At 42.6% G+C, this 24,690-nt stretch overlaps 1 protein-coding gene across 2 annotated transcripts in view; it reads left to right on the plus strand.

Moving 5' to 3' along the window:
• Positions 1-7,175, plus strand: part of RPAP1 (RNA polymerase II associated protein 1) — a 38,811-nt gene extending 31,636 nt beyond the window's left edge. For both annotated transcript variants that reach the window (XM_064714130.1, XM_064714128.1), the window contains 4 exons: positions 1,198-2,002; positions 2,751-2,927; positions 3,594-3,650; positions 4,399-7,175. In XM_064714130.1, coding sequence (XP_064570200.1) covers positions 1,198-2,002; positions 2,751-2,927; positions 3,594-3,650; positions 4,399-4,554 — 1,195 coding nt within the window. In that variant the 3' untranslated portion in view covers positions 4,555-7,175. The remainder of the gene's footprint in view (positions 1-1,197; positions 2,003-2,750; positions 2,928-3,593; positions 3,651-4,398) is intronic.
• The last annotated feature ends 17,515 nt before the right edge of the window (positions 7,176-24,690 follow it).

Raw genomic sequence — 24,690 nt, forward strand, 5'->3', positions numbered from 1 at the left:
CTTTGCATTTTTTCCTTTTTCTAGTCTGGTACATGGGAAAACATGGGGAAAATGGAAAAAACACATTGGCATAGCAATTTTGTCGTAATTTTTGGCCTTAAATGGGGCCTGTAGTTAAATTTTATTTACTGGCTTATTCTTCTGGCATGGAGCCTTCTAATCAGGCAAGCACAGTGGTTGCATATTTTTCTCTGTTGAAGTGCTGTTGAGAAACGTGACCAGTTTCTTTTGATTTCCTTGGTGACAAGGTTGTGTGATTCCTGATAGAACTGATCCTCCCTAAGGCCTAGCATCTTCCATCCTGAGAATCAGGAGTCTAGAAAATAAATGAGAATTTGACATAGCCTAAAAGCTCAATGAATCTTCCTCACACTCAAAATAATCCAGTTTGCTGATTTGACAAATGCCATGTCTTCCACTTTACACTGGAAGAACTTATGAGCATCTCAAATATGAATCCTCTCATATCTGGGCAATGAGATGGTAGCAGTTTATCTTGTTCATCTCAAACTGTTTTAAATTAGCCATGGTGTATCCCTGTAGGAGGTTGAACCAAGGTGCTGCAAGGAGGTACCTTGTTTTTTCAAGGGAAGAAGGAGGAGAGAAAGAAGGAAAATTTTGTAGTAGATTTGTTTGTGTGGTGATGTTTTGGTTTTTTTTGTTGGGTCAACAAAATGGTGGGTCTTTGGTCTGAGATTGTGGCATATGGATTTGACAAACACCCTCCACATGCACAGTTTCTATCAGTCTGTATGGCTCCCCTGACCTTGCCACTGTCAGCTGCAAAGTTCTGTTTTGAGAATTGTCTTACTGGTTTGTGTAGGCCGTATCTGATATGCAGTATTTCATCTCAGCACTCTCATGTCCGTGTTGATAAGTAGGCTGCCTTTCTGAACAGGGCTTTCGAGCTCCGCACTAGACTGGCGTTCTGTGGAGGGTTTTCATGGCACAGCTTCAGTGTTGCTGACTCCAAATGTAGTTCTGTGAGTTATGTCTAAATACCAAGGTAGCTGATGCTTTACAGGCCCTCTGTATTAGAATAGCTCAGTGATGTAGAAAGTACTGCGCTGTACTGCCTGTACTACTCTTCCTGTTCCAGGAAGACTGTAGAGGTGAATAAATGTGATATGTTGTTTGTTTGGCATTTCAGGTTATGTTTGTTTGTTTGTTTCTTAAACTGTTGTCTTTACCTTACAGTGAAGGGAAAGCTGGTGGGCCAGAAGCAGCTGACTTCTCTGATATTCTGCATCTGGGCACCAGTGCCAAACTGGCACAGCCTGGCTCTGCAGCAGCATTTCTGCCAAGGGTTACTCGTGGTGCCCTGCTGAGAGAATCATACCAGAATCTGCCTTCCATTCGTTCCTGCTACCTCTCCCACTTTGTCCACTTGCAGCCCACCCTTATGCGTTCTCAGGCATCCTACCAAGGGCAGAATTACCTCATCCAGTCAATGCTGCTTCCTGAGGTCAGAGGGCCCATCCTGCCTTCAGACTGGCCATTCTTTCCACTTATCAGCCTCTACAACAAAGTGACTAATGCAGAGACACGTGGGGCCATACTGAACTCTCTGCCACTTGATCTCATCAACACTGTGACCTGGAACCTGCAGTGGGTCTTGTTGCTGGAAACCTGGCGTTCTAAAATCCTCCAGAGCATCCCAACTGCTGCCAAACTTGCACGGCTTATGTGTGTCTTCCTCACTGGCAGTGACCTCTTTCTAGAAGCACCAATCCATCGCTACACAGCTGCCCTTCTCTCTGTGTATTGCCAACCCAAGGTCCTGGACTCTCTGAACCTGGATGCTCCTCTCCCTGGTTTGGCATCCTTCCATGATCTCTATATAAGTCTCCTGGAGCAATTTGAGGGTGTCTCCTTTGGAGATCCACTCTTTGGAGTTTTTGTTCTTCTACCTCTACAGAAGCGTTTCAGTGTTCATCTGCGTCTCTCTGTTTTTGGGGAGCACACAAATATCCTGCGGGCGCTGGGAGTGCCGTTACAGCAGGTAATCCTGGCTTATGGTAATTGCCTGTCACTGTGTATTTCTGTGATACTGCACTCTTGCCTGTGACTCTCCAACCTTGATTTGTGTGGATATGTGGAGGACAGGAGCTGTAAAATTGCTCAGTCTTCACTGGAAACTGTCCCAAACCTTGCTTGGATTAACCATTGAGAACCTTCTAATTTATGGAAGGGCTGGTCGCGCCCTGTGTTGTGCTAGCAATTACCTTTCCCTTAAATAAGTATTTTCACACCTTGGTGGAAACTTTTTCCTTGTCCATGCATAGACAAATAGTCATTTTCCCTCTCAAGCATCTTTCCACATATAGTTATCCCGGAGTTGTGCTCTGCTGAGTAACAGCAAGAAAATTTGATCTGTCAAGTGTAGGGCTGCGTTTCTTTTGAGTGAGCAGAGCGCAAGAGATAGAATTTAGCAGTGCTGTCAAAAATACTCTGTCTTCTTACTTTATAAGTGCTCATCTTATCTGTGCCAAAAATCAGCTGCAGTGATAGGACCAGTAAAACATCTCTCTATAAAGTTGATGAGGTCTTGACAAGACATCACATCAGTCAGGTGGGCCGTAGCAGCTCTGCTGCAAATGGGGGTCATGCCACTGGGGTAACATCGCGTTACAGGGGGCATGCACAAGGAAGGGCTCGAGAAGTTAATGACCCTAGAAGTCATTAACTTCCTCTCACCACTTAGACCCTGACAAAAATTGTAATGTTGCCTCTGGATGGGTTTGTTGCAGTTTCCTGTGCCTCTTGAGCGCTACACTTCCCCTCCTGAGGATAACCTGAACCTCCTGCGACTCTACTTCCGAACGCTGGTCACTGGTGCGCTGCGCCACGCCTGGTGCCCTGTTCTGTACCTGGTGGCCGTGGCTCATGTGAACAGTTTCATTTTCTCCCAAGAAAGCACAGCACAGGTAGGTAATGGATAGCAGAGCTTCAGGGCTGCAGTCTTTGGGTTTTGCATCTGCTCTCCCTGTAAGTCCAGTGTACCTTGCAATGAATCACTGACCTTTGGGACTTGAAAACAAAGATTATAAGCAAATATGTTGAGGACTCATCAGCTATTTGAGGATCCACATACAAGGCAGCAGCTTTTGTTCATTATATCCTAATGTATTTGCATTAATGGTAGCTAGTCCTACCTAAATCTTTGAGGTCAGCAATTATGGGTTCTGTGGTGTGGGGGGAAGAATAAGAAAGGTGATCACCCAGAGAGAGCTTGTAATAGATTTGGCCTCCGCCTTAGCAGTCTTAAGGTGCAAAGTCTTTTCTTTGACTTTGCCTAAGTAACCAAGCAGAAGCCCTCCTATGGCCTTGAGGCCTCTGTCAGTGAATAGTTGTACTAACAAGACTTCACCTCTGATCTGCAATTCATCCTGAAGGTTGAGAAGTCAGCTGCGATTCAGATCAGGGAAAGAAGCAGAGAGGCGGGATTTAAGTGATAAGACATCTCAGGCACTTTCTGCTGGAACAAGCTGCTCATCATTATAATGAACAAGTCATCCTGGAGTGCTGTATGCCCCTGGGCAAAGGTGTTACTGCACCATATTAAGGAAAGTACGTGTGTGTTTTGTTCCCAGGAGACAGATGCTGCTCGGAAAAGCATGCTGCGGAAGACGTGGCTGTTGGTGGATGAGGTAGGATTTGTAAGATTCTGCTGGTGCTGCTGGGATTTAAGTTTTCCATATGTGTTAGTCTTACAGACTTATATTTGGCTTTGAAATTTGTGTTTAATTATGTTGCTAATTTGACAATGAGAGGAGATTAGCAGCAGGATTTTGGCCTGGAATATCTGTAAATACGCTTAACCGGTTCTTGTAGTAATTGACCTCAAAACACTGAGACTATTGCAACCTAGATGAATCTCCTCTGCTGCATTTCCTTGCCTCTTGTCCAAGCAGCTTTATATCTGGATAGCTAGAGATATTAGAGGGATGATTGTCGCACAGTTATGAATAGGTGGGCAGCAGTGATCTTTCTTAACTCTTAGTTGGATGCTTCCCCTGAAAAGAACAGGACAGATGTAAAGTTTCTCTTTTTTTCAAGGAGCTTGCCAAAATCTCTCCTTTGTGGGACAGAGCTGGGTCATTTGGCCCTCTGTGATTTCTGTCCAGGGTAAATTATTAGATGATACTCAAAAATCCACTTCAGTTTCTGGCAAGAAGTCATTGCGAGGGGCTGTTGAGAAGAAAATGGAGTTGTGTTTGGAAATCTCATGCAAAAAAAAGTGAATTTTAGTGGGAGAAACTTGCCTTTTACAGCTCTTCTATTGAAGATGATGTAATTAAATATCTTGGGCATGATGGAATTATACTATTTGCAGATTTGCTGTGTTGTGTTCGAGATGGTGAAAAAGATTAGATACCTTTCTGTTTCATTTTTCAGAACTTGAAAAAGCACCTGCTGTACTACAGACTGGTGAATGCAGAGAGTCCTTTGGGATTTGACCTTTATGAGCAGCTCCCTCCCATGCGACTGAGGTACCTGCAGAAAGTGACACAGAAAGATATTACAGAGAATGCACCAGTGCTAGACTCATAGCAAAGCACTTCAGCAAGAAGAGGGCCAAGGTGAAGAATGGAAAAGCTCAATTATACTTCACTGATGAAACTACTTTCAGTTCAGATGGTTTTAGTGTTTTACCTGGATGCTCTTGGCAACTTTGCCTAGTGAGGCACTAGTGAAATGCTCCCATCCCTGCAGAACATACATGGTGTCAAGATATGTCAGCATGTGTGTGACCTCTCTGTTATGGATGTTGGAGCATTTTCCTTCAAGTTGTTCTGCTTCTTCCCAGAGGAGGTGAGAATGTGTCTGAAAGGCACTGGACTGCTGAATAAACTGAAGGAACTGGAAAAGCTGTTTTGTTCACTCAGGCTGGAAACTGGGTTCTCAAGATAATGTCTCTTTTCCCCAGATCCCTCCATTGCTTTTTTGGTACCTTGGATTTTGAATGGATTTTGAATCCTTTTCTCACACTACTCCCTGCAAACAGAATGACAGTGTGACAGGGAGGAATCTGATCCTGAGAGGTTTTTTTTAACATGCACATACAAGCAGTTTCTCCAAGGTAATGTTCTGTGCATATGCTCAGTAACACAGATGTATTGTGTCAGACCTCTAAGAAACAGGAGTTCCTAGTGCAGAGGTACAAACACTGAATATTCTCCCTTGGCTGGCTTTCAGATGGTCTCTAAACTGCTTTCTTTTCTCTCTTAATTTGGTTACATGTATAACAAGATCAAAAATAATTTTTTTTGCAGGCCAGAATGCTGGCAGTAACCATCCCTCATTAGAGAAAAAAAAAGTATTTGCTTTAGTTAGAATATGTATTGGTTGCCGTCTGAGAAGAATGCAATTTGAATTTTGAAGTGGAGTTTCCTAGCTCAAACCTAATTTTAAAAATGTCTAATTTGATCCCACTTCTACATCCAAATTCTGAATTGCAGCCTCAGACACAAGGTCTGCAAATACAGAGCCCTAAAAGGCTCACTACAAGTGCCACATCAAGTCCAGAATTTCCTCTAGGTGTATGCTCTCACTGGGTGTTTTCTTTATATTTTTGCTTGGTCACTCTGGCAGGCTTTTGTTCGCAGAACTTGACTTTTATGAGCAAAACTTTTTAAAGAGATTTCTGATGTTTTGTTTTTATGAATAAGTTCCTCTGGAAGGTGCAGGGTGATACCTGGTCTGAAGAGCTCAGCCTCTGTCTTTACCTATCAAACAGGCCAAGCTGGCTTCCCTCTGAAGAAACCAGGCCTGTGTTAACCTTGCTCCAGGGAATGTCCCAGCAGGAGTGAGAATCACTGTTAATAGGGCCACTGTGACTGAAATTGTTCATACAAGAAACAAATTCCAACTTAATAGAATCAAAGAATCATTGAGTTTGGAAAAGAAAAGACCTTGTGTCCAACCATAATACGGTATCTTTCTTTCACCTGACAGTAAAGTGTTGCTGGCTCCTCAAATGCCTGCATAATCATATAGGGCTTAGGGCATTTGTGACTGATGCTGTCTTTGTATAGGCAGTTTTCTAAGTGTACCAGTCCCCTTCCTTAGGTTGCCAGAAAATAGCCAGTTTCATCTTTTTTTCCCTTAATTACAGATGGGAAATGGACAGAACTGCAGTTTCTTTCCAATCTCTTTTTTTTCTTTTTTTGTCCTCCCTCTTGATCCATGGTTTCTATCTGCAGCAGTTCAGTGTCATGTAAAATAACAAAACCACAGGGGTCTAACAGGATTTTTTTTATTGCTGTTAATTATTTTTAAAGTATTTTATGTGATTAAAAGTTTAATCAAAGTCATTCAAGTTTTAATCTGTCTAGATGGTGAGAGCCCAGCAGTTGTCTTTCTGAGCAATGGATGGTAAAATTGAAGGACTCCAAGCTGCCCATTTAAGAGCAGCCTTCTTCAAGGACTTTACCTTTTGCTTTTCAGACCATCAGTTATAAAATCCCTTCCAGTCCTTTGTGGTATGCAAAATTAAATTTTGTAATGTGTACAGGATGTAAATAAATATTTTGATAGCTCTACAGGAGTGTTTTTAAACTTTGAGAATACTTCTTTTGAGTCTTTCTTGAATTTGGATAGTTCTCCTTGCAGTTTATCAATATCTTGGGACAGCTGCTGCCTTAAAGAGTTCTCCTAAACTTGGGAGCTCTGTAAGAAAGTTCCTTAAGCCAAAAATTCCATCCTGCTTATCTGGTGGGTCTGTAACACATTGTACCAAATCCTGTGTGTACTTGGGGAAGGTGCAGGCTGGTATGGTGTGATTTGACACGTGCCCCAGGTGGGAGGACTGCCCACAGATGGTATTTGAAGTTATGATGCAAGTATCAGCAGTGGAGAGAAGGTAAAGAACGGATCCCAAATATTTCTGCAGGCACAGTGGTACACAGAAAATTCCAAGTATGCTGCACATGCGCTGTAAGCTTTTGAAACATTGACTGTCACTTGAGATGGTGCATTAATTTTTTTAAGGCTTTCAGCAATTTTGTATGGGATTTCTCCACAGAAAACGCTAGAGGGCATTGTTTTATCTAGTTTAAATTTGTTTTATCTTGTTCAAATTTGCAAGATTTCTCAGCCTCAGTGCTGTTGGGACCTGAAGAAAAAACAACCACCCTTATAAATTGTTGGAATTTTCTGCATTTTTTATTTTTGCATATACTTTTGGAGCAAGTGTGGAGAATTAAATATTTAAGGTGGTGGGTTGCTAAGAACCATACAGTGCTTTGACAGCAGGAACATTTTTGAAAAATCATGGTACAGTGAATGTGAAGTTTTGACTTAAGCTGAATGCAGTCTGAGACAGGACCAAAGCATGCCCATTCTGTTCATCCAGTTTAATCCTGGTCATGGTAAGTGAGGAGATGAAGGAAATTAAAACTGTCCAAAAAAATGGCTGTGACTTCTTGACTCCTTACAGAATGCTTAAGATTTCTTTGAGAAGGAAATAATTCTGCTGAAATAGGACCACAGAAAGCTTCCTGGTGTTGAAGTGGTTCTAACTCAGAAGAACATATGTTGCCTGGTATCTCTCATCAGAAGTCAACAAAACCAGCAACAACAGCTGTAGGGATTCCTGCCTGTCTTTTAATTCCTAAAAAGGGCACCCCATTTTCTGGTCCTTTGTGGTTAGAATATGCTTGGTTTCATCCAAGCTACTGATGATGTCCCATGTGGATAACAGTGGAATCTCTGTTGGTACAAATTTATCGCGTGCTGGAAGGCAGCAGCAATGTGGTTTTAAAAGAAAATGCCTGATTGGACTGAAGATGAGTTGAAGATAATCCTTTTAGCATTGCTGTTGAGTAGGCAGGTGAAAGGGTGGAGCTGTCAGAGGTTTGCATCCTATGACTTTAATGACATTTTACTGAATTTTCCTTTGCATTTTGAAGGGGAAGAAAGAGTTCTCCGATCAGCTTGGAAGCATGTCCTTTTGTGCCTAGAAGAAATGGAGCTGATTTGTGATTCTTCAACTATGTGAATGGTTTGAAGTCCTGGAGTTTAGAATCCATATGTGGTGACTTGGCTCACTTTACTGAGTAGGGATGGCTCCCAAAAAGATGTAAGCAGCTTGGCAGCTGACACACTGAGGTAGGACAAGGCCTGACAGAACAAAGTAAAGGGTTAGGCAGTAAAGAAATCAAAGCAGGACTGAAGCCAAACTGCATGGGAACTCTTTAACAGTATATATAAAACATTATGTAATTGAAGGACTTTCATTCCACTGTATCTGTCAGTTTGACAGTGGAATTTAATATTCCATTTCTAGACTAATGCACTCTGTCTGGCCACTTAATGCCAGGCAAACCCTGAACACCTTCTGCTGATGAAGTCATGGACAGAGGAAGCCATAAGATGTGGATGTATAAATACACTGTGGGTCAGACAAGCACGTCACTTTTAGTGTCAGACATAAAGTAGAGCAGAAAGTCATGTTAATCATTGCTTTTACTTCTTCCTATTTCTGCAAAAGTTTTGGAAATTTCTCACTGATGAAGTGATGCTGCTTCCAGCTGATGGTCATGTTTGGGAGGCAAAAACATGTTTATTCCCCTTGGCCTATGGAAGCTCATATCAGCTTCACATTCACAAAGCTGGCTTTCTGGTGTTCCTTGTTTAAATAATTTTATGGTCATTTACTGGCCTTTGTCCTAGTTTTTTTAAACTGGCTTCTCCTCTCCCTTTGAATGAAGAATGTGCAGGAAAGCCCGGCTCACAGAACTGCTGTATTTTGCATGGTTAAGTGGTGGTTGTAAGCAAAGATAAGTTTGCCACAGTGTGCTCCCCTCCCTGTCTTTATTGAGATAATCTTGAGTCGGGAGCCAGCTCAACAATGCTGTGTTTAGGTTTCTGGCCAGCTGCAGCACCGAGAGCTCCAGCTCAGCTGAGGTCGGTGCTGAAGGAGCAGGCACTGCACGCCTGTATTGTGAGTCTCCAGCCACTCCTGGCCCCAGCAATAGCTCTGTGCAGGTTAAATGAACAGAGGGTATTTTACACCAAACTACACCTGGCGCATCTTCAGGCCCAGTTCTTTATTTGTAGGTGGGGTGTAACCAGCAGATGCCTATGGCTCCAGAAAGCAGATGACTGTCCCATTAATCTGTGCCTGGGCAACTTTCTGCAATATGTTGTTGACTATTGAGCAACCAGCTCATAAACCCAGTCAGGGCAATAAATAATATATAAATATAATATAATAAATATCCTGGGGGTACTGTACATGAACTTTAGAACCAAGTCTAAAGCATAGGGGGAAGGCTCGATGCACTCACCCCCTGCCCTGATCCCACCTGGAGGACAAACCAGACCAGCGGTGTTACTCCTTGTTGTAAAGCAGCAGCTTGTCCTGGCCACAACAAAAACGGGACTTGTGTGATGTACAGGTACCACTGATGTCAAAGCACAGCCCCATACATGACAGTGTGTGCTGAGACCTGAGGCATTAGTTGATGATTAAGGCTGGAGGAAAGTTTTGTGGAACAATCTGGTGCTGGGAGCCCGTCCTGAGGGGCAGCAGCTGTGGGAACACCTGGGCCCAGCTCCAGCCCTCAGGGAGCGCGGGAAGGGGCCAGCAGCAGCAGCATCCACGGCAGTAAATGCCATGATTCGTGCCTTTTATCTGCTTGTCTGGAGCGTGGGTGCCTGGCCAAGGGCTGTGGAGAACATGGATCAGGTTGGTAGAGTTAAACTACGTGTGTCTTGTGCTGAGACTGATTTGGTTGTTGTCTTTTGGGTCTGTGCTGACAGCGCTGCCTCAGATTTTCCCCGGGGAAGGAGGGAGGCCTGCCCGAGTCCTGAGCCTGGTGGCCATCTGCCCTCAGCAAGGGCTCACTTTGAGTGGTTTGGGGGCTCTGGCAGGATTGTTTGCTATGGAAAAAGGAGGCAGGAGAAGCCCAACCCTTGTGGTAACTGAGGGGACAGGAGTGCAAGTGCTGGAGGTCCTGCCACAGCACAGCCTTGTTCCCTAACCATGGTGACTGGTCTGAAGCTTTGGGCAGGGCCAAAGAGAAAGACTGAGTGAGCTGGTGGGCTTTTAGGGTGACTTGGCATGTGCTTCTGGGTCTCTCAGGTTGAGAGGAGTTTTGTGATTCCTCTTCTCTCTTCAGTTTCCTTCAGTACTCCACTGTGTTCCATTTTACTTGTCCTTCACTAGACTCTCCTTCCCTCAGTTTGCCTTTTTAATTTTCCACTGTCATAGCAACTCCTAGTTCCCTGTTGGATTTTCTCACTCTTTTGCAGAAACAATCAGTAATTCAACAGTTAAACTGGAGAACTGAGATGTTGTTACAGAGTTTGAGGTGGAAGCTCACATCTCTTGAGTTGTTCATCTGAAGGCCTGGGCAGATGTCCATAAATAACATGCACAACATGCCCACTTGGAAACCTTACAGCAAAGAAGTCTGTAACTTTACTTTTAAGACTCAAATTGCCGTCTGGTGTAAGCACAGCACACCATTTGGGTCTGATCTGTCAGATATTTGATGACACTTTAGCAATTAATATATTGGATCTGTCTTCTGAAAGGGAGACTGACACTTGTGTATCAAGTGACTATTTACTGTTACTGCTCCAACCATGGTAAACTTTTGCCTGAAAAAATTATTATATCCAAAACAGTATTCCAGGTTTCCTCAGTGCATTTTCTTAGCAGCTTTCAGCACAATGCATGTTCTGGGAGAGTCTTTAGTATCTTCCAAGGAGCAGGAAGTGCAAAGAGCTCTGAATTAAATTCAGGTATCACATTGCTGGCAGTGAATTGTAGTTTAAGAGGGATGTAACACACCATGATGATACAATGACAATCACTAGGAAGGTATGTTGTTAGCATCTTTCACAAAAAAAGCAGCTTGCCAGTCCTGGCATCAATGTATCTTTCAATATAGATTACAAAAAACAAATTTAGAATGATACAAAAGTTTCCTAAAACCATCATGCATCTCTTGTCTCTGACATGAGTGTCAGCTCACTCAAAAAATGCTAGTTGTGCTGCCACCCAGAAGACACCACAGATGGTGGCTCATTTTTGTTCCTCTTGTCTGCTGTAAGATTGATCATGTTTGGATTGATGAAATTATTTGGGCAGGAGCTGCCATTGCTCTCCTCCTGTCTGTCCACTGTTAAGAGAAGTGGGAGGAAAGGGGATATAAAATATACTTTTTAGTGTCGTTCTCTCTTTGGTACTGTTCTATTAACACTTAAAATATTTATGGAGGAGAGTGTGGGCTTGCTGTCCATGCTTCCTTGCAATGAGCTCTTATCAGCAAGCTTTATATTTTATAGCCATTTCTGGGCTTGTATTTTTTTGGTAGTGCTACAATTTGCAAGTTGAAGTTGGGTGCAGAACTCTGGATATTTGTATTGAGCAGTGGTTAAATTACTGCTCCTGTGCAATGCAAGTCAGAGGTTTTCATTCTCACTGTACACTGGTGCCATGAAGACCAAACATTGCAGTTTGAAAAGTTGGAAAAGTTAGCAGGTGCCCACCTGCATTTTGCAGAGCTTCTCTAGAGTTAGTATATTATTGCCAACATTCTTTTAGGGAAAACAAATTTTCTTCTTGTATGAATCTCTTCAGCTACCAAGATGTGATCATGCAACCTCTCAATTTTGCAACTTAATTTTCTCTTTGAAAAATTAACTTTTGCTTACTGCTTTCTGTAGTTACTTATTTTAGTGATTCCTATGCTAGCTGCAAATGGAAGAAAGAAGCAAGAAGTCTACAGCTAGAATGGCATTTTGGGCCTCTGTTTAAACAGAAAATGCAATTTTATAGTCAGACTAAACCCTTGCCGTGAACAGATCCTTCTGGGAACAATGTTAAGGTGCATGGGAAATAAGTAGGTGATTAGTGACAGCCAGCACATCTTCACTAAAAGCAGATGGTGCCTGATGAATTTGGAGGTCTACGATGGGGTTATGGCATTGGTAGATTAAGAGAAGAGCACTGACATCACCCACTTGGGCTTGTGCAAAGCATTTGACACTGTCTCAGATGACATCCTTGTCTCTAAACTGGAGAGACAGGGATTTGATGGATGGACCATTTGGTGGATAAGGAATTGCCTGGATGGTCATGGAGAAAATATGATACACTCCAGAAAGACAAATAGCCTGAGGCTAAGGTAATTTTTCATTATGTGGGAGACCCTGTGTTAACAGCTCTTCTAATGTGAAAGCTTTTCCAGATTTTCTGAGGTTTCCACTTTTCATGTCACTGACAAAATTGTATCCAAAATGGAATTCTTATTTTCTGGTTCATCCTCACCAGACTGTTTATGAAAAATTAATTGTTATAGGAAAAATGTTCTCAGAGTGTGATAAATGTATTTTGTGGCTTAGTTCAGGCTTCTTTTTTATTAACCACATATTCTTCCAACAAACTGTACTAAATCAGTAACTGGAGAATATTCCCACAATCTCATTACAGCATGCCATAAGCTAAACTTTACCAGTGCCTTTTTGGCTTGTGAGGCTTTCCCCAGTGTGAGGAACAAGAAAGAGTGAGCATAAGGGTCCTGTTGGGGTGGTGCTCTCTTAATTTTGGTGGGGTTGTGTTCTCTTGACTCCAGTGCGCAACTGTTTTACCAGAAAAATATTGCATGCATCAAAAAAGGTTCTCCTGTTCTGTAGGCTCATCAAAGATCAAGTGTCACTGTGAGTAATGACTTTTTCTTGGATCCTTTTGCATAAATTTGGCTTGGCTTTTGGTTACATAGTCAGACTGCTGAGGAAAGTAGATAGTGAAGATCAGGAAAATGGTAACCTACACATTTTTGGGGAGGAAACCTTAGGTATTTTTCTCTGACAAGATGGAGGTGAGAGCATCTCTGCAATCATCTGCATATAAGCCTTGATCTCTTTCCCAGGCAATCCAGTCTTCGTTCTTAGTGGGAGTGGAATCATGGCCTCTGTTTAGTAAAACAAAGGACTGTGTGAGGTACCTGCTGTAAATTCAGGTAACTGTGATTGAGTGATGCTTTGATAACAAGCTTTCATTTTCATTTGCAAAATAATAACATTGTTGCCTTGACAGATGGGTGGGAACAGATAGCTCAATTCAAAATAAACCTTGACTGAGGCACCCTGACACTGGCACTCTTATGTGTGTGCATGCGTGCTTGTGTTAAAACACTGTCTCTCAAAGCTTAATCTTTCTGGTGACAGACATGATTGTCCTCTTACATTTTTATTACAGTAAAAATCCACACTATTTTACTACATCCATATTTCAAGTCTTCCGTAGCTTGAGCTGTGTGCCTTCAGGATTTTATTGCTGCTTTATTCCTCTAAGAGATAATTATTGACTGTTTTGGCTAACTCTTACTGAATAGCACAGTTGATGTGTGTGAGCTTGGTTTTGTCTGCTCTCTCATCTGCTCTGGATGGATGGATTTTCATATGGAATGCACTCCGAGAAGTTTGGGGCATCTTGTGGTGCTACTTGTCAAGAACTTTTGAAAACAGGGCATGTTATGAATCCTCCTGAGTGGAAGCTGGAAGCTCTACTTGGAAAGGACTTGTGTTTCCCTTAAATGCCTGTCAAAGAGCCCTATCTTTAGGTTTTGAAAATTTAGTGGTTTGGACCTCCTGTAGTTTCACCTGCTGCCCATTGATGTGTTCAGTAGCCATAATCGAGGCAATATCCAACTGTCTCAGTCTTGCCCCTTTGAATCTTGTTCCACAGGCTTATTCAGTGGCATAGGTATAAAAACATTCTGCTCTTCTGCTTTTTTCATTTATTTGTTAGTTCTCACAATTTGGGAACTTCTAATTTCTGGCTACTCTAGTGTGAAAAGGGTTTCATGCAAACTGAATTGTGCTGAACATGGTAATGAATGCCTTTTCCATTTGTTGCTGTTTAGGAATGGTACTCCAACATTCAGTGCTCCCACTGAGACTCTCCCAAACCAGATGCTGCTTGTTCCTCTTCCTCCCCACTCTGACTGAAAGCACAAAAGGCAAAGATCATGGTTTGAGATAAGAGCAATGCTGGAAACAGCCATGAGATAAGAAAACAAACAGGAGCAGCAGCAATATTAATAACAAGAGTTATAATATAGGTATAGGACAAAGAAACGACAAATACCAACTGGCTCTTCTCTACTACTCAGAGTCCCTTTCTCCACCCTACTAATGATGTGAGGTGGTACCAAATAATATTAGGGTCTGGCCACACCACGCTCCTGGCTACTGTAAAAAATTAACCCTGTTGTGGCTGAAACTAGGCCACCAGGGCACTTTGCATGTCCAAGTTCCTTAACACATTCTGAGGTTCATAACCCCCATGTAGGAGTGGCAGTGAGTGCATATAAAAAGACCACTTTATCTAATGCTGAGATAGGGAGGACTCTTTTAGTATATTACTGCCCACAGAAATGCCACAAACTATTTTAGCCTGTAGAACAGAGTGCTGTATTTAGATAAATCTGTAAGATTGATTTAGGTAGTTACCTAAATTGGATTGTCTCCAGGCCAGTCGGATTAAGAACCCACTTTTTGCAGAAAGTGTTATGAGACCTTTAATGATCATACAAGGTCAGGACCCGGTTTTATGTCTCATCTGAAAGACCATGAACTTAAAACTACTGATCTGTCACTGTCTGATCTGACTATCTGTTCTAGAGACTGCTTTATTTTAGAAGAGATTTGTGTAGCCAGGAGTCTAAATGCCGTCAAAGCTTTTAGTCTTTGCTCTGTTCCTTGCCTGAGGAGGTTTCTAACAAGTTTTTATTATGAAATATTGTCTTAGTTTGATTTTCCCTTTTCATGGCAGGCCAAAATGAGGCCGCAAAAAATATTTTGTGGTTTGTGTGTCTGTCATCTGCTGTACTGTGCACGGAACTGCCTACTGATCTGTGCCTGAAAAGTAGTTAATTTCTGGGTTGTTTAGGAGGGTATGCAGCTCTCAATACTTTTTCTGGCTAAGTTCATCTTTCTGCCTACATGGCCACCTCTCTGTAAGTCCACTCATTCCCCCTTTACTGTAAAACTGCAGCCACAGCAAACAGCATAAATGTAGCAGGAATGTGTAGACTATGCCAGTCCTGCTTTATGCATGTCACAGGTAACTGGATTCTGGTGCTTGTGTACCCATGTTAAAAATCCCTCTACTTGTTATAAAAGCAAAATCTTTCAGCACAGTAGCTGCACTCTGAAAAGGCATGTGTGAGGAGGTTAAAGAAGCTCTCCTTCTCCACTATTCTCATCATATTATATGTAACTTAACCAGTTTTTTTCCTTTATGTCAGCACACAGGTCATAACCTAGTTGTTTATGTGGTGTGGCCATCTGATTCCCACCCTCTCCCATACATCTTTACCTGTGCCCATACAATTTCCAAATTGCCCTCAAAGGCACACTCACTGTAGTGCTGCTTGATAGCACAGAAGTGTGTGTTCCTGTGGTTCCTGTCAAGAGTCTGTTTGGCCTGCAGCAGGGAAAGGTGTCTGTGCCAGATCTTATCTGAGATGGGAGAAAATGGACAGAAAAAAATGCTTTCCTCTTTCAGAGCGTCCAACGAATGAGCTGTGCCAAGTTTTTCCATCGATACATTGCAAAGTTTTGCCTAGGCCAAAAAAGACCTTGCTTCGCGTCATCTTTGCTTTTAGCAGCTTCATTTTAGCAGCAGCAGAGGAGATTAAATTGAAATCAGAAGGTCTTAATTTCAGAGAGAAGTAAATTTGTTCAGAAACAAAAGGCTTTTCTCTCTCAAGTCACCAATATATTACAACTCTTGATTGGATTTGGAAGCTAATTAGGATGCCTCAGTTATATGGCTGGCTGGCAGTCTGGGTAATCTCATCACTGATGTGCCCATGACTGGCAGACTGTGAGTTGGTCACACCATACTGTTTGACTCATGGATTCTGAAGGTCAAATGCAACAGCCTTGCTTGAGGGACTTGGTTGGCACCAGCAGTGAAAACGGATACACTACAGGAGTTCATAGCGAAATGTAGAAACAAATCAGTCCTTTCTGAAGAGGTGGGTGGAGAAGGAAGCCAAGTACACAAAATGAAAATATAACTGGTGGTATTGTACATTAGTCAGAGTTTTTGAATCATCTGGGGAAGTTATGCCAGCCAAGCCTACTTGTCTAGAGGAAATTTCTTGTCTCAGAGCTGAGGTCACAGAGCAAACCTGAAGGGCTTGTTCAAGTTTTTGTGACCTGTGCATTCTGCTGTTTAGAACAGAACAGAGTAATCAAGTTTCCTGACCAATTCTGGACTGACCAAAGTAAAGCAGTTTATTAAGGGCATTGTCCAAAGGCCTTTTGAACACTGTCAGGCTGTGGAATTGAACACCTCTCTAGGAAGCTTGTTCCAGGGGCTGACCAAACTTTCTTGGTAAATCAGTGTTTTCTAATGTCCAGCCTAGACCTCCTCTGGTGCAGTTTTGAGCCCTATTCACATGTCCCTGTCTCTGCATCACAGGGAGGAGAGCTCAGCGTCTCCCCCCTGTCCCTTCCTCAAGAAGCTGTAGAGAGCAATGTTGTCGCCCTTCAGCCTCTTTTCTCCAAGCCAGATAAACCCAAACTCCTCAGGACATTCCAGCCCCTTTACCAACTTTGCTGCCATGCCCTGGACATGTTTAAGGATCTTCACTTGCTTCTTGAATTATGAAGCCTAAACTATGCACAATATGCAAGGTGAGGCTGCACCAGTGCTGAATGCAGCAGGGTATCTATGTATATTCCCCTGCAATGCCTCTTGTCCCTCAGGAGTCTACAGAACCTCTCAGTTTGGTACCATTAACAAACTTTCTAATGGTGCATTCAACTCCTGAATCCACATTCTTGACAAATATATTGAGCAAAAGGGGGCCTGGAATGAACCCTGAGAAACACCTTTAAAGCTGATGCCTCAAAATTTGATCCTTGACTTGCCCACCCTCCCCAAGTTTTTGTTTCCCCCTGTGCCCAGCATATCTTGAGGCAGACTATAAACACTAATACACTGAGTAACTTGTTGCCTGTTTGGAATGGTTTGCTTCTTTCTCTTGTTTGACAGATGAGAAAATACAGCACAAACTGCAGGGACTGCTCTTGCTCAGTCTTTAGGATCCTGGGGAGGTACATCTGCCACCATGACTGACTCCCAAGTGGCTGTTGCTGCAAGTGCACACAAGGGCATTCCAGCTCAAGTATGTTGAAAGACTAATTCCTTCAGGAAGGAGTTCTGGGGGAATCCTGCAGTCCAGTCAAATTGAAACTGTGTGACAGAACAGAAAGCAAATGTATGGAGTGCTTTGTGTTCCATGGGAAGTGGGGAGTGAGTAGAAGAGAAGTGGGCCTCTATTTGTATCTCTGCTGAGACAATAGCTCTGCTATTTCTGCCATGTCTGCTCAGTCTGGTTGGAGCCAGCTGGCCAGTTACACATCCCTACTGGCCATGGAGCATCCTGCTCTTCTGGTGTGCCCCTCCATAAAACAGGGAAAGGCATGGGAGCCTGAAATGGACAAGTGGGGGATGTCTGTGTATATAGCAGCAATGAGGCTGAGGAGCAGAGTCCTGGACAGGCACAAGTATTGCTGAAGGGCTCGTTCTGTGCAAGGCCTTGACTAATGACTGGGGAAACAACAAATAGCCCATTAGTTCACTGATGCTGCTAATGTGGAAAGTGGTGTTGAGTACCACATAAATACAAAGGCAACTAAAATGTTGAGATCTGGACAGAAGTCAATACAACAGGATTCAAACAGGGGAGATCATATGAAACATGCCTTAACTAAAACAATAAACTTGTTCAAAAAGGGGTTGAGAGTGGTCAGCCTGGTCTCCTTAGGAACCAAGTGCCAGCTGAAGCCGTTGGGCTTGGGTGTGCACACTGGCCTCTTCCCAGGGATTGAGGTAACAACAAGATGTGTTATTTTACACAGTTTGGAGCTGCCATCCAAATGACATTCCATGACAAATCTCCCCTGAGCAAAATTGCTCTCTGAATGAGTAGAGAGAATTTCAAGTACAGAGTCCAGTGCAATATTTCAAATGTGATGATGTGGTCTTTTGGGTAGAGTTCAGAAAAGAGTCAGAGAGACTGTAGAACAATGAGGACCAATTCTGGAATGCTGAAAGGAACAAAGTAGGTAGTTGCTAGGCTGTACACAAATAATGAAAATAAAATGAGCAATTTTATAACAGCTTGTAGCCAAAAGAAGAGGAGAAATAATAAAGACAAACTGTTTAGAGAGAAGCGTTCCCAGAAGAGTAGTGGGGATTAGTGGGAGCAAAATTTGCACAGAAATCATCCCTACTGTTTGTCATTTTGTTTTGAGTAAAGGACTTGTACAGAGAAGGCCTAAGGCATCTTACACTACAGTAGTCAAAGTTCCAGAAATTCTCTGATTAGCTAGAGAGACTAGAAGTAAACTTGAAGATGCAGTTTCCTTGTGTGGAATGTGCTTGGAGAAATTCTTTTCTTCTGCTTGAGAATAAAAAAACCCTTAAAGAGCAGTGACTCCTCTTGGATCCTTCCCATTTCCACTTTGATGGTTTGCTTTCTTTTTTTTTTTTTTTTTTGACTGGAATGATACCTCCCCTTCAGTGTATATTTTGATGAGGTGTTCAGGTACAAACGTGTTTTCCCAGAAAACCTCAGGCACATCAAGCTGCAGCAAAGGGACATGTTGTGGTACCAGATTGTGTGGCACTGCGAATCCTCTCTGGACTGAAGTGCACAGTTCATGCTGATTTGCCTGAGTGGTTCCTGGAGGCAGTCCATACACTTCAGAGGCTGTGCTGGTAAATAACACCACTTCATCTCTTCAAAGGATCATGGACATATTTGTTTTCTTAACAAGTTATTTTCTCTGACTAGGAAGGGCAATGCTTTCTTTCCTTTCAAATGTCCCCGAGCTTTTGGTTGATCTTTTGGCCATCTGTTTTTCCAGAGGTGATCTTACAGCACTTGGCCTCTCCTATTTTTCTCTGTTCTCTGTAACCTGCTCTGTGGAGTGCCAGGATGGAGGGGTTGTGTCCTTGTGCCCCAAACACCTTTATGTCAGTCTATTCCACCTAATTGGTGCAGTTGGTTTTGTTTGATGGAATAATTGCAAACTCACTTACTATGCCTAGGGCAGGGGCAGGAAGAAATCCATCTTTTATGTCATTAGAAATACAGACAAAAAAACCCAATCCAAACCAGATTCCCTTGAGGGTATCTGTGGCTTTTAATGTCATTTACATGTAGCTTGATTTTTGCTAATCAACAAACTGTTTGTTTAGGGCTCTTAAATGAACCTTCAGCTTCAAGGGCTGCTGCTGAAAGAAGGGAGAAAGGAAAAGGGCAGAAGAATAATGTGTAATGCCATGAGGATATTCATGTGAATTGTTCTTTTTTTTTTTAGCTAGAGGAGCTGCTCTACTTTGTAATCCTCAAGCAGCTCCTCTGTCATTTGCAAGGTCAGGATTTTCTGGCTCACTTGGAGAGGATGCTCTCTGACCAATGAGGCATGAAATAGCAGTTGGAGAAGGGCTTGATAAATATTGATTCAGAAATTGCCATGGCTGCTGACTTTGCAATTGGCTTGTTTACCCAGCAAAAGGAGGAGGAATGGAAAGAAGTTGTCCGTTTCTCAGTGATGGTGGCACATGCATTTTTGACACCACCCTAGATATTTGAGGGGAAAGGGTTTGAAAGCTCAGCCCAGTAAGTTTTTTAGGATGGCATTAATCCATCACAGCAGATTAGACTTTGGAATCCTTCCTGCTGCCAGGAGCCTTCCCTTCTTAGTTTCATTAGACCCTGTGTAGATAGCTACACTGTCCCTCCAGGAGGAGGAAAGTTTCCCAATGCAAGCAGGATAGGCATTTTGCTGCTTTGGGGAGTATCTGTACAGTGTTCAGGCTAAAATGAGTACACACTCTGTGCTCTAAGTTGAATGAATTTTGTCTCTCTTAGCCAGCTCTGAGCCTGAATCTGAGGTTCCCTTTCGAGTGGTTTATGCCTCTTACCCTGCTGGGTCTCAGCAAATGTGAACCAGCAGAGTGTTATCAGACCATTTCAGTATTCTACATCTTGCTGCTGTGCCACTGCTAGCCTGATATGAGGGACCCAACATTCAGGTTTCCTGTATTGCCAACCGAAACCTGAACTGAAAGCCAGAATTACGGTAATTAATTCAAGATCAGTGCTATGCCAATGCTGTTGCCAGGTTCTTGGAATGTCTCAGAGTACAGGTGAAAATGAACTCGACATCTGATAGCTGTACTCAGCAGAGGCATCCCCTGGGTGAGCTGTTTCCAAATGCCACCTGAGCTTATGGCAACCCTGGCCGGTGTTTCAGGGTAGCCCCTTTCCCACACGCTTGAAAAGAATCCTGTGCTACTGCAGTGCTTCCTATCCATACTTTTCCTGTTAAATGTTAAACTCACACACAATTTGTAAGAGGATATTGCTGAGTCTCTTCTGCCACAGGAATTTTAACATCTTCTAATCCCTCGGGTCTATACTTTTGGTGTGTTCAAACCTCTGGAAGATTAATGAATATGATTTTCCATTTAATTTCTGCTTCTTGATAAAGATGCTTCGATTAGAGAGGTGGCTGGGGACTTTTGTCAGAATCAGGAGTTCTCCTGATTAAGTGTGTTGAATGCATGTAGTGGTATAGAGAAGGCTGGAAAAGGAAAACTTTTGTTCTGAGGGGCTTGTGGTCTAGGCAAACAAAAATGAAAAGGAACAAGAGAAACCAAGCACTGAGTTCAACTGTGTGGAATCTTTTTGTGAATAATGAGCCAATTGAAAAAAAAAAAAAAGAAAGAAAGCATTTTTTGTAATATTTTCATTATTCAGATTGAATTTTCTGATGTGTTTTGACTAGATGTGTTGTTTGAAAGCCCTAAATTCACAAATAAATTACAGTGATGAGATAGAGAGCTTGTTCCTCTGCACTTTCCTGTCTGGTAGCTCAGTTGTCCTATGACAGTGTTAGGTTCTGTTCCCCAGCTCTTCATATTTGTGTTCTCAATACCAGAGCTCAGGACCCAGAGGAAGGCTCATCACTAAGGTCTGTGTAGCCTGTCCTATGACAACTCCCAGGCCCAGAATCACCATCCTTTGACACACCTATCCAGCAGTGTCCTCCTAAGCCAGCCCTGCCCCACAGGGACAGAACTGAGGTCAGTTCCTTTCAGCATGAGGTATCACAGTGGTCTGGTCACAGAGCTCTCTTTGCTTAGCCCCCCTCACCTGGCACACAGGTGTCCCCTACTGCTCCTGTATCCTTGATGTTGTCAGCAAGGGCTGTCAGTCTTCCTGGCCATGCACCTTGCCTTTTGCTGCCTCTGGGGAATTAACTCTTTTGTACCCTGCTGCTGTTTGCTGGGGGACACCTCTCACAGGCCAGGAGGTAATTGCATCCTGACCCTCTGGGGAAGGAAGGGAATTGAGGAACAAAAGGATATGAAAGCTGGTATAGGCTGCATAGTGACAGGACTCTGCTCTGCCACAGGCACCTCCTCGTGCACTCGCTCCTCATGACTGCTCTTCTTGGATTAATAACCTTCACAGGTCACTGTGCTGTAATACCTAAATCCTGATAACCTCCTTCAACCTGCTTGGGTAGTGAGCTGTTTCTAGAGAGGGACACCTTTATATTAACATCCAGCTATAAAGAAATATGGCTCTGGGTTGGGGCAGGGCTGAGAGGGAGCAGTGCAATGGCCTATAGTGAAAACATTCCGGAGGCTTATGGATGTATCTTTAAAGAAGGACAGGGCATACAAAATTACCACTGGAATAAATGACACTGATACATTTTTGGAAACCTAAGCTGTTAAAACATTGATACAGTGACACTGCCTTTCTTTTTCTTGCTAAGAGAATTGGTTTAGAAAAAGAAGTCTATTTAGCATAGTCCAGAGGTCAGAGCATGAAGATTTTCAAACTGAGTTATCAGTTTTGTTTGAGCTTCATATTTAAGCAGGAATGATTCTAGCCAACATATTGTACTCAGCTGTGAGAAAAATGCCCACAGTACTATCCTCTAAGATGACTTGTCAGTGCAGGCTGAGCTTTCAGGTGGTTTAAAAATAATTTGTGTTTTTTTAAAAAAAGAAAGTCTAATGTAGAAACAAATTTACTTTCAATGAAGCAGCAATAATGTACTGGTGTACTACTTTTGAAATTGCATAGCTGTTTGTTTGTTTGTTTGTTTTTTTATAGTTGCACTAATGCAGGTTTTCCACAGTTAGTAGGTTTGTACACCAGCCTGTTATTACAGGAGAGACATCTCTTTACTGGATATTTCTGCAAGCCAGCTTGGTGGTGTTTTACAGCTTTGTAACATTGCTTATCAGATACTGTAATATTAAGAAACCACTTCCTATCCAAAAAATGAATTCTCTGAAATTGAAAAGAGGGGTTTGTCAGCCTGGCTGATATAATGTTATGATCATGCAAGAGTGGTAGGAATGGATTAGTCTATTTAAGACTTTCTGTTGCAAGGCTTTGAAGCTACAGACTAAGCAGTAAAAAAGCTGAAGAAATGGCCTCTGACAGAAAGACGGTACAGGTGAAATGTAAGACTATAAGATAAATATGGTAATACAGGAAGTGAGAGAACTTTTCTAATATTTTAAAACAAGGGACTAGGTGGTTCTTGTCTTCATAGCTGTGACATTGTCAGATTTATTCTTAGAATCTTAATTTTTTCCCAAGAAGTCCCTGTCCCTTGGGCTAAAGATTCACTGGAGTTAGGAAAGTCCTGGCTACTGCCTTTCATTCCCATCTTTGGAGTTGTTAGTTCACTATGAACAATGTGCTGCTGTTTCCTTGGCAGATGAGAAGTGGCCACAAGCTGGTTTGTCTCAGAGGACTCTTGGTGTTGGGACCTTGCTCAGGCCTTTAATATTAGCAAAGATCAGCAATGCAAGGCTGAAATGGTCATCTCCAAGCAAGACATGCTACAGGAGAGTGAGGGGGTCTTTCTTCTCTCAGTTCTGGCTCAAAATCTCATCAAGACAATTGATTTAGCTCATTTTAAAATCTGGTATTTATTGTCTGGCCTTAGGGCAGTTTGAAACACCAGGTTTCCCACCACTTGCATAGCAGCACTGCTGTGGTGTGTACTCAGTGCCAATTTTGCATCCACAGTGAGTGCTGTCTGAAGGGTCTCAGCAACTGCACTGGCTCTGAGTGCATAATGTGCTGATTGGATGCAGCTACTGTGTGCTCCTCATTTGCTGCTGTGCATACCTGAATACTACCTACCTTACACCTTTAGTATAAACACATGAAGAACACTATACATCTGAAGGGAGACTGTCCTGGATGTATTTCCCAGGAGTACTGTTATTGGCCCTTTATTATAAAATAATGGTTTTGAGTGCAATTCAAAGCAGTTTACAGAGAAGATCCGTTTCACCATCTTTTACAAATGTTAATGTCCAAAGGCAGGGGCAGGAAAAAGACGTACCTATGGTTACAGAGGAAGAGGCCTAGATTTCTGGTTTTCCACATGCAAGAATGCCACTTGATCCAGCAGGCCTTGCTGCAATGGATGGTGTTTCTATAGATCAGGTTTTTTGGGGGTCATTTGATTGTTGTGATGAAGAAGTTACATTAAAAGGAAACACTAATTAGTACAGCTCCAAGTTCTAGATGTTGTTCACATCAAGGATTTCATAGCTCCAACATTTCTGATGCAGCTGTGACATGTGCCTGTGCAGTGCTTCTGTCTGTACTTTGAAAGACTAAGAAACCAAGGCAGGGAATAACAAAGCGACTTCCAAAAATCAGGTGTGGAGGAAGTAACAAGTCAGTGGATTTGTTGGGAATGGTTTGTAGATGTAGCATGATGATGTGCTTCTTTAAGCCCTGCATACACACATATCTCCATGTATCTCCAGAGAACGAAAATTGGCAGATGGTGATGGAGAACACATGCTTCCAGGCTGTGATGGTGTTTCCCAATTGTTCTTAACACACAGTGAAGAGGAAATGGTGGAAGGACAATGAGAACAAAGGCAAAAGACCCTGACCCATGTGTGAATCAAAATAACCTTCTCCATGTGTCCAGTGGGATGGTGACTGCTTGTGGCTGTAGTTTGGGACAAGATGGGATGGGGGTTCCTAGTGCTCATCAATAGAGTACAGCAGCTGGTTCAATGTGGATCTTTGATTGCCTGGAGCCCTGGAGCCCTTCAAGCGTTGTATGTTTGCATGCAGCCTAATTAGCGCCATTATCATTGTCATTAATGGCTTTTAATGAAGAACAGATGGTCCTGTCAAGGTTTCAAGCTGTGAAGTTCACTGACCCATTTGTGCTAAAAGGAGGGGAAAGAAAACAAAAAAACCCCTCTGGTTCCAAACTGATGGTGGTAGACTGGAAGCGAAGATCACTCAAACATAAACCTTATGTTTTCCTATACAGCATGATTTGAAGGCATATGCAGATGCTGACCAAAGCCCTGCTTTCTCTGGGGAAAACAGGATTTCCTAGCACCTATCTCCATGACGCTCTGGCACATCAGTTATCTTTGTAACATTTGAACTGAGACTTCTCCATAAAAAAATAGAGGAAGGAAGGGATTGAAATGATACACTCAGACCTAGGAAAGGGCGATTAAGCTAGGCCAGTACTGTGGAGTTAAGGAAACAGAGAAAGGGAACATAAATTTGGAATGATTCTCACTAGTGTTCAAGTAACCTAAGTGAAGACTCCTAAAGAATT

Source organism: Zonotrichia leucophrys, chromosome 5 (assembly GCF_028769735.1).
Source record: "Zonotrichia leucophrys gambelii isolate GWCS_2022_RI chromosome 5, RI_Zleu_2.0, whole genome shotgun sequence".
NCBI lineage: Eukaryota > Metazoa > Chordata > Aves > Passeriformes > Passerellidae > Zonotrichia > Zonotrichia leucophrys.